Genomic DNA, 15,543 nt, shown 5'->3' with positions numbered 1-15,543 from the left:
CTCCCCTTTACTGCTACTACAGGAAGAGATCCACAAATTATACTAAACTTATAGTTCCTTGGTTTCAACCTGATATGTGTATTTTATTTATGTGGCGCAGAGTGGTACGGCAGCAGACATGCAGTCTGAAAGCTCTGCCCATGAGGCTGGGAGTTCAATCCCAGCAGCCAGCTCAAGTTTGACTCAGCCTTCCATCCTTCTGAGGTCGGTAAAATGAGTACCCAGCTTGCTGGGGGGTAAACGGTAATGACTGGGGAAGGGAATGGCAAACCACCCTGTACTAAGTCTGCTATGAAAACGCTAGAGGGCATCACCCCAAGGGTCAGACATGACTCGGTGCTTGCACCTTTACCTATAAGCAGGCATTTTGACAGTAAAGAATGCAACTGAATATGTCTTTGTGTTCCATCTCCTAAGCTGATCTTGCAGTTGTTATTTTTTAAATTAATTAATTAATTTATAATTTGATTTATATACTGCCATTCTCAGTTAAGATACATGCACACAGTGAACAGAAGTCAGTGGCAAAACATCTGAACTCACCTGTAATTCTGCTTTTCATTTCCTATGTAAAACCGATCGTATTGGGAATAAGCCCGATTTCCTTCCCAGTCCATTAGTTCAATTCTTAACGAATAGTGCCTTTGACTGGTGATTGTAAAGATAAACTCATTCCCCAGCCAATATTCACCCGAGGGACTACCAAAGCCCTAGAAAAAAATGGGTGAAATGCAATTCAATGATCGTTTCTCACATTTCTGTGATATTTACATTATAGGAGCAGTCATAGTTTTACTAAAAAGAGTCCTCTTTCATGTTACATGTCTAATCTATGAAAAATAGGTCTTCAGATGCAATTTGGGAATGCAGGATTATAACCATATTGCATAACCAATGGTGAAAACCCAGAAGAGAGTGTCCCCTTTGACCATTTAATACATAGAGCTGCTTTATACTGAATCAGATTCTTGGTCCATCGATGTCAGTACTTTCTACTCAGACTGGCGGCAGCTCTTGAGGGTGCATGCAGAAGTCCTTCATATTACCTGCTACAAATTATTTAACTGGAGAAGCCAGAGATTGAACTTGGGACTTTCTGCATGATAAGCAGATGTTGTACCACTGAGTCACAGCCCTTTCCCTTTAAAACAATTATGCTGGGGATTGGGTGACAACTCAACTCGAGCCAACCCACTGAAAAGTTTCAGTGTCACCCTTGCTTTCTGGTTCATAGGGACATGAGAGTATCTTGTTGCCTAGACTAATTATCAAAATGTGCATTTTTAATTAAACTAGATTTAATACTACTTCAACCCAGGATTATGTTTAGAAAATTCAGGAAAGTGAGGAACAGTTCTACTCTCAAGATCAAGACCTTGTAGAGGGTAAATTGGATATTATTAAACAAGTATTCCATTCATTCATTCATTCATTCATTCATAATCGTATTTATATATCGCCACTCCCATGAATACTGGCTCGTGGTAGTTCTCATACGAGATAAAAACCTCATACCTATAAAACCAAGTGAAACATTATATAATAAAATCCTAATCCAATTATCAAAAAGATCATTTAAATTTCCAAGATGGCGGTGCAAATGCTATCTAATGACATCCACTGAGTCTAGATCTCATAAGAGCACTGGATAACAGCACTGCCAACATCAAACTCATAGAATGACAGAAGAATCATGATGCATACAATCATGAAGCATACAATCATGATCATGATGCATACAATTATTGTATTAATGATAAGGGTAAATCATAAAAGTCTGAGATCAAATCATCAAGAAACAGACCGGATGGAAATAACACAGATCTGCAGGGCCTGTATGATGAAGCTCTTCCACCAGGCATATGGTTGAGGTCAGTACACCCGGAAGAACTAGAACATTGTGAACCACCCCTACCAGCTTGGGGTTCTCCTCCTCCTCCTTCACCCCATGGAGGAAAATCAGACAATGACTCAGCTGACAATATCATATTGTTATTTTTTTAGTAGTTTTAAACATATACGTTTTATGGTTTTATTGTTTATTACCCTGTATGCTGCTCCAAGATGTTCAAGAGGGATGGCCTATAAATGTAAATATATATTAAAAAGCTCTGTTTTATCTCTTGGTTCTTGAAAATTACTCATTGTTATGAATTGGCTTGAGCACAAATCTCCTTCAGTGAGCATATGGCTTTTTTATAACACGGGCACCACTTCAAATAGTTAATGTTATATTCATTTCTTCTGCTCAACAGAATCCATGTTTTACATTATAGGAAGCTATGAAGTAATTTTGTAAAAAAAATAATTACGACGATTTCTGATGGCTCGTTAGCCCAACAATTTAGAGATAAGAAATGTACTTTAAAGATTGATTGAATCTTTGTCCATATTTGTCGTTTGCCATTATCTCTACTTATGTAGACCAGTGTTTTGTGGGCCATGTCTATTTTTATGTAAAACACATGTTAAAGCAAGCCTGCATGCACACACACAAACATTCCAGGCAGCAGAGAGGAGCGGTGGTCACCTTTATCTGATATAACAAATTACGGTGTTTTGAAATGGAAGAGCCCATTGAAAACTAAACAATGCAATCCTAAACAGAGTTTGCACTTCTAAACTCAGTGAAATTACTGGGCTTTCAGGGGCTTGACTCTGTTTAGGAGAGCAGTGAAGAAAACGATTACTATGGGTGATGCCAACGAAGAAGTGCAACGTCAAGATGTGTAAAGAACAGTTGAAAAAAATATGATAAAATGTATTCTAAAATGTATACGGTAACAAAACTATCACACTTCTCAATGCTTTTTCTTGAAAGAAGGCACAAGATGCAGCCTTGGAAAGGAAGGAGATGTAGCATTTGCTTCTAAATCCACTGCTGGTGGGACGATGTGTAGGCCCATATTTGTAGCCGAGCCTGTTGATGGCAGTAAATGTACCAGGGATGGCCAAAATGTGGCTCTCCAGAAATCCATGGACTGCAATTCCCATGAGCCCCAGCCAGTTCATGGGCATCTGGAGAGCTACACTTTGGCTGACCCTGTAATATACCATCCACTAGTCCTAATTCTCAGCCCTACTTATAGCAGGGGTCCCCAGCATGGCATTTATGAGCGTCATGGTGCCCGCCAACATGCTTCTTGGTGCTTGCCAAGTGCTCTTAAAAATGTGGGAATTCTGGTTGGCCATTGGAAATGTGATTGTCTGTGAAGATTTTTTTAAATGTTGCCTTGGCAGCAGCTGCCACCATAAACCAGGATCTACAATGTGTGACTGAAGGTAAACTGCAGCAGCCATTTTGTGGCTGCACCCACCATGCTATGTCATGATTCAAAATGTGTCAGCAGGCCCCAAAAGGCTTGGGACCCCTGCTCTATGTACTTGGATATGTAAGCAAGCTACAGAAGAAGAAGAAGAGTTGGTTTTTATATGCCACTTTTTCTCTGCCCAAAGGAGTCTCAAAGCGGCTCAAAGTGGGGTCCTGGTGAACCCACCCAGCCTTCACTTTCCTCTCCCCACAACAGTCGCCCTGTGAGGTAGGTGAGGCTGAGGGAGCCACGATATTACTGAAGAATAAGAAGAGTTGGTTCTTATATGCCACTTTTCTCTACCCGAAAGAGGCTCATAGCGGCTTACAGTCGCCTTCACTTTCCTCTCCCCACAACAGACACCCTGTGAGGTGGGTGAGGCTGAGAGAGCCCTGATATCACTGCTCAGTCAGAAGAGCTTTATCAGTGCTGTGGCGAACCCAAGGTCACCCAGCTGGCTGCATGTCAGGGAGCATGGAATCAAACCCCGCTCGCCAGAGTAGAAGTCAGCACTCCTAACCACTACACCAAGCTGGCTCTCTGTGCCTAGCAAGTGCAAATATCAAAGTACATAACAAGAAAAGTACGTAACAAGAAAAGCAAATAACAAGCAAGCAAGACTGCCCACTTAAATCAAAGCCCTCCTCAAACCAATGAACCAGGAATGAGATTGAGGTCAAAACTTGGGAAAGAAAGAATAAGACCCTGATAGCAAAATCTAGGTCCTTCTGGACTGCAAAGGTTCGTAGTCATTTACATGCCTGAGTGTCATCTTTCCCCCTCCCACTAAGCCAAGCTGTCAGCTGAGAGAGCTGAACTCTTTCAAGTCTTATGAACTTTTGTTAATTTTTCAGTCCATACTACATTAATGAAGACAGATTTCTTAACATTATCATTAGTTAATATATACATGCATTTCCCTAGAAAACACAAGATCCCACTGTGTTGTATTCATAACTTTGGCCTGGTTTAAACACTCAGCGCCCATCCCCCTGTCTTCACAATCTTTTGTTTACAGCAAGTCACAGCTGACTAATGATAATCCCATTGAGGTTTCAACGCAGCAGATGTCTCTGGGTGGTTTTCCATTGTCTGCCTCTGTGTAGCAACCTTGCATTTCCTTGGTGGTCTCCCCTCTGAATACTAACAAGGGCTGACCCTACATAGCAGGGGTAGTCAAACTGTGGCCCTCCAGATGTCCATGGGCTACAATTCCCAGGAGCCCCTGCCAGCAAATGCTGCCAGGGGCTTCTGGGAATTGTAGTCCATGGACATCTGGAGGGCCGCAGTTTGACCACCCCTGCTACATAGCTTCTGAGATCTAATGAGGATGGACTAGCCTCGACCATCCAGGTCAGGATGTTAGCACAAACAGACTGAGTAAGACTGCAATTGGGTTTGTGGCGCTGCTACTACAGAAGGGATGCATCCATTTTATAAGCTAAGCACATGGGGAGATAAGCATGTTGTTCACATGTTTTTGGTGGGTGGATTGGAGGGGGGGGAGGTAAAATACGGCTAAAATTAACCCAAAGTTATGATAAAACAAAGGGATTAAGTCTGAAGGAACTGGTAAGCAAAACAGCTTGTCCAGAATAAACTAGTCCTAATAGGTTATATCCAAACTCTGGGTGACATACATAATCTGGCAGAAGATACTCAGATATGAAATTTGTCATGCAAACCACTGTTCGTCCTACAGTGAACAGACATGATTACATGAATCCAGTAATGTCCCAAAGCAATAATGAGTTGTTAAATGTTACTTAAGCAAAAGGTCTAGCCAAAAAGATAAGGGATGATAAAATTGGAGACCAAACTCCAAATGGCATTTTGTGTGTCAATGAGTTATCAAGAGCCATCTAGAATCAATCTAGCTTCCACTTGAATTGTGCTGTAATTAGCCAAGTTAAAATAACACGAGAGAGTTGAAGAGTGCAAAGAATCATGCGTGAATTTTAGAAGATCCTGTAGAGCTGACATTAGCAAGGAGGAAAGACACACCGCCCGGTGCAAACGAGTTTTATTAGCTTTGGCCAATTTTGCAGGGTATCTTATTTGAATCCTATTCCCTCAACATCATTATACAATTATCTCTCTCACTTTATTTATTTTGTCTGATAATATTCACAGGATGCTTTGAATTTTTATTGTAAAAAAGAAAAATGAAACCAGGCAAAGTCAGTATATCTCAGGGATAGTCAAACTGCGGCCCTCCAGATGTCCATGGACTACAATTCCCAGAAGCCCCTGCCAGCGAATGCATTCACTGGCAGGGGCTCCTGGGAATTGTAGTCCATGGACATCTGGAGGGCCGCAGTTTGACTACCCCTGGGATATCCAGTGGCATTCATCTCCTGTCAGACAGCCCATTGAAGAAAATACTGAATCGGTCAGTCCCCCCCCCCCCACCTCCTGAAATCCTGTCTATAAAGTCAAATTGGGAAGACATATTGCACATCTTGTAAAATAAATAGAGGCGGTAGATTTTGCCATATCCAAGGTGGTATTTATTTGATTTCTATTTTTCAGCATTAATAGTAGTGTTGTACTTCAATATGAAACTGATATTACGTCAACCTTTGAGGGTTAAATTTCATGGTGTCTACAGTGGCCAAAGTTGGCACAAAAATTCACTAACAGTACAATCCAGACCAGCTACACCCTTCAAAGTCCATGGATCAAAATAGAACTGGAATGGGTTTGAGAACAGTTCTTCCTCACATCTGCCTTCCCTGTGCATTTTCACAGCTGTGGAGCCAATTAATTTACTACCATAGGTGCCTTCAGTATGAGGATTTTCAAAGGAGGGAGCTGTACTCATTGGTGGTGAAACAACCCCTCTTTATTTTTTTGCTCATCCTTATATTGATATATTGCTATCATGGCTACATTTCATTTTTTTTTAAAAACAGCACTACAATATTGATATATCAATATAGCATTTAAGCAGATGTTATGAATTCCTGTCTTTCTTTTTGTAAAGAAAGGCAGGTCTCTAGCTCCTTGTGGGACTATAATGAAAAAAGGCAAAGCAAAAAAACAAAAAGTTGGTATATAGAAAACCTGCTTAAAATATCATTACAATCCTATATTAATTAATTAATTAATATTTTTTTAAAAACCCAAATTACTTGTCTTTATGGTAGAGGGAGAAGAGGGAGTGGTTTGATCAGTATGACAGTCCTATCATCCAAAAACTAAGATGGAGGTGTAGGAGTGGGCAGGACAAAGAAAATTGACAAGAACAGTATGCATGAACAGAAAGCCAATTCAAATTGGCTTTCAGGATAAGAGTTGCCTCAAAAGGAATGGAGAAAACAAGAAGAAAACAGGCTAACAACAACAACAAAGAAGAAGAACCGAAAGACACAAAAAATGTGTGCAGAAATCAGGGAATAAACTGAAGTAACTTGGGGGCCAGAACTGACAGAAAAAACCCTTGTGGAAAAATATGCCAACTAGTGTAGCCTAGGATTAATGCTTAAGCATCCAGCTCCTTTTGGTATAGCTGAACTCTCCTTGTCCTTTATGATTTGGGAAGGCTACCACATGGTGTGTTCTATAAAAGACATTAACGGGGTCCAGTTGAAATGCTGAAGGCCATGTAATCAAATGGATATATAACCAAATGTCAACACAATTCCTGAAACAGATGTTAACCAGTGACATTTATGGTGATATGAAGGACCCAGCAACACAATTAGTATAGCTCAGGGAAAGAATATTCACTTTCTGTAAATTCTAGCTTTCTTCTTCAGTAAAAAATAAAATAAAATAAATGATCAATTAATTCAGTTTCAATGTACATGGCTGTTTTTGGATGGTTTCACAGAAGGGGGATATATCTTGGCTTCTGGACAGTATGTTCTGGGTCCCAAATATTTCTGCCTCTTACCCTACCCATCGTCAACCAGCCTCCCTCCTCTGAACACATAAAACTGAAGCTGCCTTCTACTGAATCAGACCCTTGGTCCACTGAGGTCATTATTGTCTGCTCAGACTGGCAGCAGCTCTCCAGAGTCTTGGGCTGAGGTCTTTCACATCTGCAAGGACTTTTAGCTGGAGATACCAGTGATTGAACCTGGGACCTTCTGCATGTCAAGCAGATACTCTACCACTGAGCCACTGCCCAGGAGGAACTTTCTGAGTACAGTACACTTCAGCAGAAGTAACAAGTGAAGACTGTTCTCTCTTTCTGAGATCTCAATCTCTACCAGGCATAAGAATGGAGTCATATTTCTAATCCTTTATACCCTACTCTCCCTTCCTGCCAAATGTCATAATGCATGAGTCGAGATGATGGTACTGATTATTATCCTTTAAAATACTGAATCTGTTGACCTAAGCAAATGACATTAAAGATCAGGGCACCTGAGAGTTTGATGTAGTGGTTAGGAGCATCAACTTCTAATCTGGCAATCTGGGTTTGATTCCCCAGTCTCCCACATGCAGCCAGCTGGGTGACCTTGGGCTTGCCACAGCACTGATAAAACTGTTCTGACCGAGCATAATATCAGGGCTCTCTCAGCCTCACCTTCCTCACAGGGTGTCTGTTGTGGGGAGAGGAAAGGGAAGGTGACTGTAAGCCATTTTGATCCTGCTTCGGGTAGAGAAAAGCAGCTTATAAGAATCAACTCTTCTTCTGCTTCAGTAATATCAGGGCTCTCTCAGCCTCACCTCACAGGGTGTCTGTTGTGGGGAGAGGAAAGGGAAGGTGATTATAAGCTGCTTTGAGGTTCCTTCTGGTAGAGAAAAAACCCAACTCTTCTTTTTTTTCCAATAGCAAGCTTTATGGTTAGAAATCCATATATTCACTGCATGAATTTTATTGGTCCCAGCAGTGAAGTATAGCCTGAGCTATTAAAAATATGGATTTTAACAATAATACAAAAGAAATCCAAAAAACAGGGTGTTTTTTATTTTGTATGAAAGGCCACAGTTGCAGGCTTCATGCTAGTCATGGATCAAGGAGAATACTGGTCCAGTACTGAACTTCTTTGAGAAGTGGGGAGTAATCTGAGCCCATCTCAATTCTGACTCTATGTTTGCAACATTGATGATAGCTCACAACTTCATTTTCATGAAACAGAATGTACATTCACAAAGCCGGGTGGACCCAAATATTACCCAGAGTTTGGCCACATAGCTAGACATTTCAGGAAAACACGAAGATCCATATACTTGTCCCCAAATATGACAGACCACTGATTCCTAGAGCTACGCTATGTTTCTTTTGGCTTTTCTCTATAAATGACACAGTGTTGCAGCTACATTCTGAATACAGCAAAGTTATATATTTTAGGGATGCCAGGCTGCTGGCTGCCATCTCTGGGAATTTTGGGGGTAGAGGGATTGCAGAAATGATGTTGCATGGTATCACATCTGGGTAGATATAAGCACAATGGGACCATTTATGCACTGGAGGTTTCATGCTGGGCTGCAGGCAGGTTGTGGCAGGTTGGCCCACCTCTTCCTGCACCCACATGGAGGGGCATTTGGCCTGGTGCACCTCATCTGCCCCCAATTTTTGCTCCTGCATGGGAGCTGGGGCAGTGAAGTTCTCAGTGCATAAACGGTCTGGGTGATGCTTTGGCCATGTCTGAAAACTCCTTACTACATGCCAGTCCAGGAAGTGCGGGCAAGAGAGTGGGCCTCCAGTGGCAGCCCTCCCTCAATAAACAAGCAAGTGGTGAGCCTGATATGGCTACATTTTACAAATAAATTCATGCATCTTGTTTTGTGTACACACAGAGAGGGTTTAATGTCTAATTCTATTGGAACATGTCGTAAATGTAGTGCCAGTCTCAGTGAATTCTAGCATTTTGAGAGAAAGATTTCAATATGAACACATTTATTTATGGAAAATATTCTTAGCAAGCCCTTTTGAAATGGAACAAGGTCGCCCTGTAGGAGAGAGTTTTGGGTTTGCCCCACAGAGTCCAGGGCCTCCAGACCCCGTGTAAAAAAGGGCTAAAGTCTGCAATGGCTCTGTTGCACCAGTTAATATCACTGCCACAATTCCCATCTTACAATTTCTTTAAATGATTTTAAAAGGCTACCCTTGTACCATAAGCAGCATGATTGGTCCAAGTAACCTCCTAATAATCATGCTGAAATAATCTAGGGTAGCCATCATGTTAGAACATCTGTGAAACTAAAGTGATTCCCTAGCATGAGTCGTTAAATTACATGGAATATATTTGTTGCAATCAAAACCATACCTCTCATGCTAAGCCAAATTCCTTATGGTAAGTTTGTTTTCTTTCTTTCTTTTTTAGAAAAACAAATACACTTGAAAGCTGTTTTCCACCAAACTAATTGATAGGGAGAGTACAATGGAAACATTTGAGTGTACATTACGAGCTCTCAAACATGCTTAGTTGGTATAAGATTTTTTAAATGCAGTCCACACCTCATTTGCAAAAAGAATGGTGAATACGTTTTGTCTCTAGTAAAACAGAGATTCCAGTCCTACATTATTACAGGGTTTTGCTGCCAAATTCTAAAACGTAAAATGCGTTTTTAAACAGAGTAACACCCCACTAAAATTACGGGTCCAATGAATAGTGTAAATCAGTTTAGGACTCACTGTAAATTAGTTTATCCATTTTGCAACAGGCAGGGCTTGAATTAATGCTTAATTGCTAAAGCTGATTTCCAATGGTGTGTTAGGCTGATTTTAGCAGCAATCATAAAAAAAAACCCTATATATGCAAATCTTTGATCTCTAGAAGACAGGAAAAGATCATTAATGTCTCCACTTTAACGCTAATTCTTATATAATCTGAGTGTCTTTTGCCTGGTATATTTGAATTTGTGAGCAACTTCAAGGTACTGTATGTGATATCAGTTAATATAACAGTTGTGATATTTTCAATAACTAAAAGTATTAACTTCAACAATTTGGTTTAACCTCGCTGGCATCCACCTCTTTGATTTCGGGATTGGCCATGCATACCCCATTCCATCTTTAATTCATGCTTAATTAAGATAATTTGTAAAATTAATCCAGCAAATGGAACCATTGTAGATGCCTCTTCAGTTCATTTGCACCTTCCTCTCCCCCCAAATAACAGTGTCCATGTGGGTAGAAAAGGGAAAAAATGCAAAACAAACAAACAAAACCTCATGAAGTGATTGTACCTATAATTGAATCCAGATTCATTGTGTGCATGGTGACTAGTAAGGCATCTTCTGGCTTTCATGTTTTATGGCCAGGTTCCCAGCCCATATTATTGACCCAGAGTTCAGCTTCACTTCCAAAACAAGAATGATAACAGTAAAACAATATATCTGGAGATGTGATGCATTCTAACTAATTCCCCATCTTACCATTTTGTATTCTTTCCAGTTTTTTTGGAAGTCTAGACTCCCGTCTTCTCGGTGTTGTATAACTGTCCAGCCTCCCCCTGCAATTTCCATATTGCAGAAGACCTAGGATCAGAAATATAAACATGTAAGAATCACCCTGGTGACTTGGGCCCCTTGATCCCATTAGATCAGTTTTACAACCTTGGTAATTAAGGTAGGTTCACCAATGAGATAGAATGCTAATTTGTAATCTTTGTATCATTCTAGCATCTGGAAAAGAGATGTACTCCCTCTTCCTATGCCTGCCTCAGACTCATACTGCATGAATTCGTTTAACCTTTTTAGAGCCAATACTTTATCAATTAATTCTGAAGGTTAATTGCATGAGCCATGTAAAAATTGTCACCCCCTTTCCCACCAATCTCATAGGACAACTAAATACACAGAATGAATGCATTGCAATGTCTTCTACCTACAAATCACCAAACTATTGTTAAGCTACAGTGTGCAGGTCTTTCCTCATAATGAAGTTAATCCACCCTCTAATAATATGATTTTTCTTTGGGGGAAGGGACCTTTCTGCCTACATTCCTTTATAGAGTGATGTTTGTTTTTAGCCATCAATGTGCCATGGGTGGAGTGGGAGAGACAATAATGGGTCCTTGGTCCTGGATAATTACCTGACAAAGTGTTTGGCAAACTCTCAAAGCTTTGGCAGGGTTGTTGCAACATCACCCACCTATGGTTGATTAAGCAGTTCATTTCCTATTTGCCCTAAAGCATGTTTCTGCTGAGGTTGGTCAAAAAACTCTTCCAATATGGGGAACTGTATGAAAGCTAAGAGCCTCTTGTGGCGCAGAGTGGTATGGCAGTAGACATGCAGTCTGAAGCTCTGCCCATGAGGCTGGGAGTTCAATCCCAGCAGCCAGCTTGAGGTTGACTCAGCCTTCCATCCTTCTGAGGTTGGTAAAATGAGTACCCAGCTTGCTGGGGGGTAAACGGTAATGACTGGGGAAGGCACTGGCAAACCACCCCGTATTGAGTCTGCCATGAAAACACTAGAGGGCATCACCCGGTGCTTGCACAGGGGATACCTTTACCTTTACCTTATGAAAGCTAGAAGAACTAGGGATGAACACAAACCTCAAAATTCTGTTTTGGTTCAGAGTTCAGGATGGGTCCTGAACCGAACCCTGAATTAAGCCAAAAATGCCCTGAACTGAAACAGACAGTTCAGATCTCCCTTTCTCCTGGTGGGGGTTGACATCTGTTCAGCGGCTCTTAATGGAGCCAAGTGTTCAAATTGTGGCTCATGAACTGGTTCATGCCTACCTCTAATAATAACAGTACGCAGGTGCCTAGGTATTCTCTCCCAACTTTATGTAAGAACATAATTCTCTTTTAGAGGTTTCTAAGCCTGTGTCCATCACTACATCCTCTGGCAGCATATTCCATATTTTAATCACTTGCTGTGTAAAGAACTGATTCCTGTTTCCCACCCTGAATCCAATGCCTATCAGCTTCCTGGATTGCTCTTCCATATGCTAAAGAACACGGGAAACAGATGAGATTATAAGGGCAGAGGAAGCAGAGAAAAAGTCACAATGAATGTGATCAAATGGAACCTAAAGTCTATTTGACGAGTTCCATGAGAACAGCAAAAAGGAATTATGTGCTTATATCCAGCAGAGATCATTAAACCTGTGCAAGGGTTGTTACATCTACTGATGTGACATGAATGTGAACCATTCATGGTTTGCTATGACAGTTTGGCAAATAAAATCTGTATTGACTCAACAGCTGAACCTATCTACACTTGCCGATTGTTTTAGTGGGATCCATCTCAGTTTTCCTTATGAATTAATTTCGGGTCTAAGTCAAATTTGCATAACATGATAGGTGAATTTCACCAGGATATGTCTAAGCCTGTTGGCTCTTCTTGGTTTCTCACTGGCTTTCTAATACCATGAATCATGGCATTTTGGTAGAGATAGTTTTGTGGTGGTTCCAAGTCAATGTTAACAGGTAGATTCCAGAAGGTGGTGGTGAAGGATTACTGTTCACCTCCTTGATCACTCCAGTGTGAAATCCCAGGGGGTTTGATGGAGAAACTGCATATAGAGAACTTCCACAGATTTGGGGTCGGGTATCAGTTAACAATTAAGACCTACAATACTTGGTTAGCATATGTGATGAATTGGCTGAGATGAAATATATTTAAACTCAGTCCCAGTAATAAAGAGCCTCTTGTGGCGCAGAGTGGTAAGGCAGTGACATGCTGTCTGAAGCTGTCTGCCCATGAGGCTGGGAGTTCGATCCCAGCAGTCAGCTCAAGGTTGACTCAGCCTTCCATCCTTCCGAGGTCGGTAAAATGAGTACCCAGCTTGTTGGGGGGTAAACGGTAATGACTGGGGAAGGCACTGGCAAAGCACCCCGTATTGAGTCTGCCATGAAAACGCTAGAGGGCGTCACCCCAAGGGTCAGACACGACCCAGTGCTTGCACAGGGAATACCTTTACCTTTTACCCAGTAATAAAGAATTGTTCATGACTGAGGGAAAGGACTGGATAGGTCACACTCTCCCTGAAAGTTTTCCCTCCCAGGATTACTCCTAGAGTTTGAGGATGTTCAGGCAGAGGGCTGATTCAAATGGGTACCTGTGTTGGTTGTGAACTACAACTGGATTCCAGGGGATTGATTGGCTGTTCTGGCAAAGAATTATCATATAGCTGTATTTGGTTGTGTGACACAGTTTACTAATGTAACAGGATTAATTTTTGCTTATATATTCCCACTGTCATGATGGTCAGTTCATAGTCTGAGGAAGAGTGCTTGCACTTGAAAGCTCACGCCTTGAATAAATCTTTGTTGGTCTTAAAGGTGCTAGTGGACTCTGATTTTATCAGGCAGAGGGCTGTTTATGAGCTTCATAGGTCCTGATGACTTTGCTTCTTTAAGTTCTGCACTTAAAGAAAACTTAGAAAATTCAGCTGGACCATAATGCAGCCCTCCCTTTGTTGTCTTGGTCCACATACAAAGGAAGCATATGACATCATCTCTGCAAGTGCTCGGTTGCCTTTCAGTCTTTTCTGAAAGGCAACAGAGCACTTCAAGGTGCTCCTTTTTGACCTTTAAATCCGGATTGACTCAGATAGGTTGAAGGGACACCTTCTCCCCAATGAATCCTCCTGTCCTGAGATATGCTAAAGGAAACCCTACTTAAAAGGAAGGCAAAATTATAATCTAAGATGAATCCCATATCTAGGCTGCATCCATACAACATTGAATAAGGCACTGTCACTCACAGCTGGATTGTGAGGTCTACATAGGAACGATCCATTTGTGAATGACTGCTGCAGCACAAGGCTGTATCCGTCAATGTGTGTGCACAGCCCAGCTAGCAATAATTTAGTCTCTGTGATGGTTCCACTCTTTTGAGAGAAGAAGATTTGGTTCTTATATGCTGCTTTTCTCTACCTGAACCCGAAGGAGTCTCAAAACGGCTTACATTTGCCTTCCCTTTCCTCTCCCCACAACAGACACCCTATGAGGGAGGTGAGGCTGTGAGAGCCCTGATATTACTGATTGGTCAGACCAGCTTTATCAGGGCTGTGGCAAGCTCAAGGCTGGCTGCATGTGTGGGAGCGCGGAATCAACCTGGCTTTCCAGATTAGAAGTCTGAACTCCTAACCACGACATCAAGCTGGCTCTCCATTAAAAAAAAAAAAAATCTAGACTTTTAAATTGTTCATCTCTTCTCTGTCTGACATTGTCTCCAACTGATTTTAATAGGTATTTTCATGGTTGTTTATTATTGCTGGCATTGTTTTGCAGAGCTCATTTTAAACGTTACATTCTGTTTGGGGAACGTTCAAAACGCCACGTTCTCCATGACAGCCTTAAAACATAGACTCCCACAGTATCTGCCACTTTATTTCCAACCTCTCCTGATGATCTTCAGTTTGGACTGCCTACTCTACCACCTTTGATCCCTTTCCCCAAATATGTACAGCAAATTAGAACCCACCAGTACCTATGTGGTTCTGCTACTACACCATCATCTCCATACATTTGGCTGTTCAGCTGGAGAATGGGCATTGCCCTCTGACGTGTCTTTTCACAGTGGAGGAGAATGTACACCCTCAAGACAAAAATATAACCCACTGAACCTCTTTGGCTATGAGTGATGGCTGTGCCTCAGTACACATTTAAGAATGTGAAGGGCCTCCTTCACATTTGCAGCTGTACCACAGCTGTTCCTTGCTGCTGTCTCATGCATCTGGCAGCACAGCTGGGAGAGAAAGGAACGATTAGGCAGGAAAGGCTTCCATAAATGGCTCTACCCATGTGACTGCATTCCCCTCTTGCATATCCAGAGGCCTCATGGGATTGTGCCATCAGGGACGTGGCTCCCCACGTGATGGCAGGTGCATGCAAACAGCGATTTAGTTCATACCTGTATCCAGGAGTTGAACCAGTGTGGACTTTCACTGTTTGTATTTTATGTTGCATGATAGTCCTTATATAATCCTATATACTACCTCTGGGTTGGATTTTACAAATCTGTTCCCCCAATGGTGGCACCTTTCTCTGAGATAAAATGAGGAATCTCTTGGGTTAGGGGAATGTTTCACTCTTGTACTTATTCTGCATGGTGACAGTCATGCCAGGCCGCTGGTGAGAGTTTGCAGTGGGGTCATTTGACCACTTCTTCCTGTGTCGTCATGGGGGACCATTTTCAATGGTGGACCCTGTCTGACCCAGATTTCTGCCTCCACATAAGGCAGCCATGGCATTGGGGTGGGTGGGGGGGCAGTAGCAATACCACGTTCTGAAACAGAAAAAAAAAATTCTCCAGGCAGCTTGTCAGAGCTGTGCATTTGGTGTCCTTTTTGAGACACCGTAGTTGTCCTAGGGC

General features: G+C 41.7%; 1 protein-coding gene across 3 annotated transcripts in view; it reads right to left on the bottom strand.

Annotated features, from left to right (window-relative positions):
- The window catches only part of ANGPT1 (angiopoietin 1), a 155,156-nt gene that overhangs the window by 25,928 nt on the left and 113,685 nt on the right, over window positions 1-15,543 (bottom strand). For all 3 annotated transcript variants that reach the window (XM_077351660.1, XM_077351661.1, XM_077351662.1), the window contains 2 exons: window positions 10,647-10,748; window positions 544-710 (listed from right to left, as the gene is read on the bottom strand). In XM_077351660.1, coding sequence (XP_077207775.1) covers window positions 544-710; window positions 10,647-10,748 — 269 coding nt within the window. The remainder of the gene's footprint in view (window positions 1-543; window positions 711-10,646; window positions 10,749-15,543) is intronic.

The sequence above is a fragment of the Paroedura picta genome, chromosome 9 (genome assembly GCF_049243985.1).
Source record: "Paroedura picta isolate Pp20150507F chromosome 9, Ppicta_v3.0, whole genome shotgun sequence".
Lineage (NCBI taxonomy): Eukaryota > Metazoa > Chordata > Lepidosauria > Squamata > Gekkonidae > Paroedura > Paroedura picta.
Note: the sequence above shows the minus strand (reverse complement) of the source record. Positions and strands in the feature narration are given on the sequence as shown.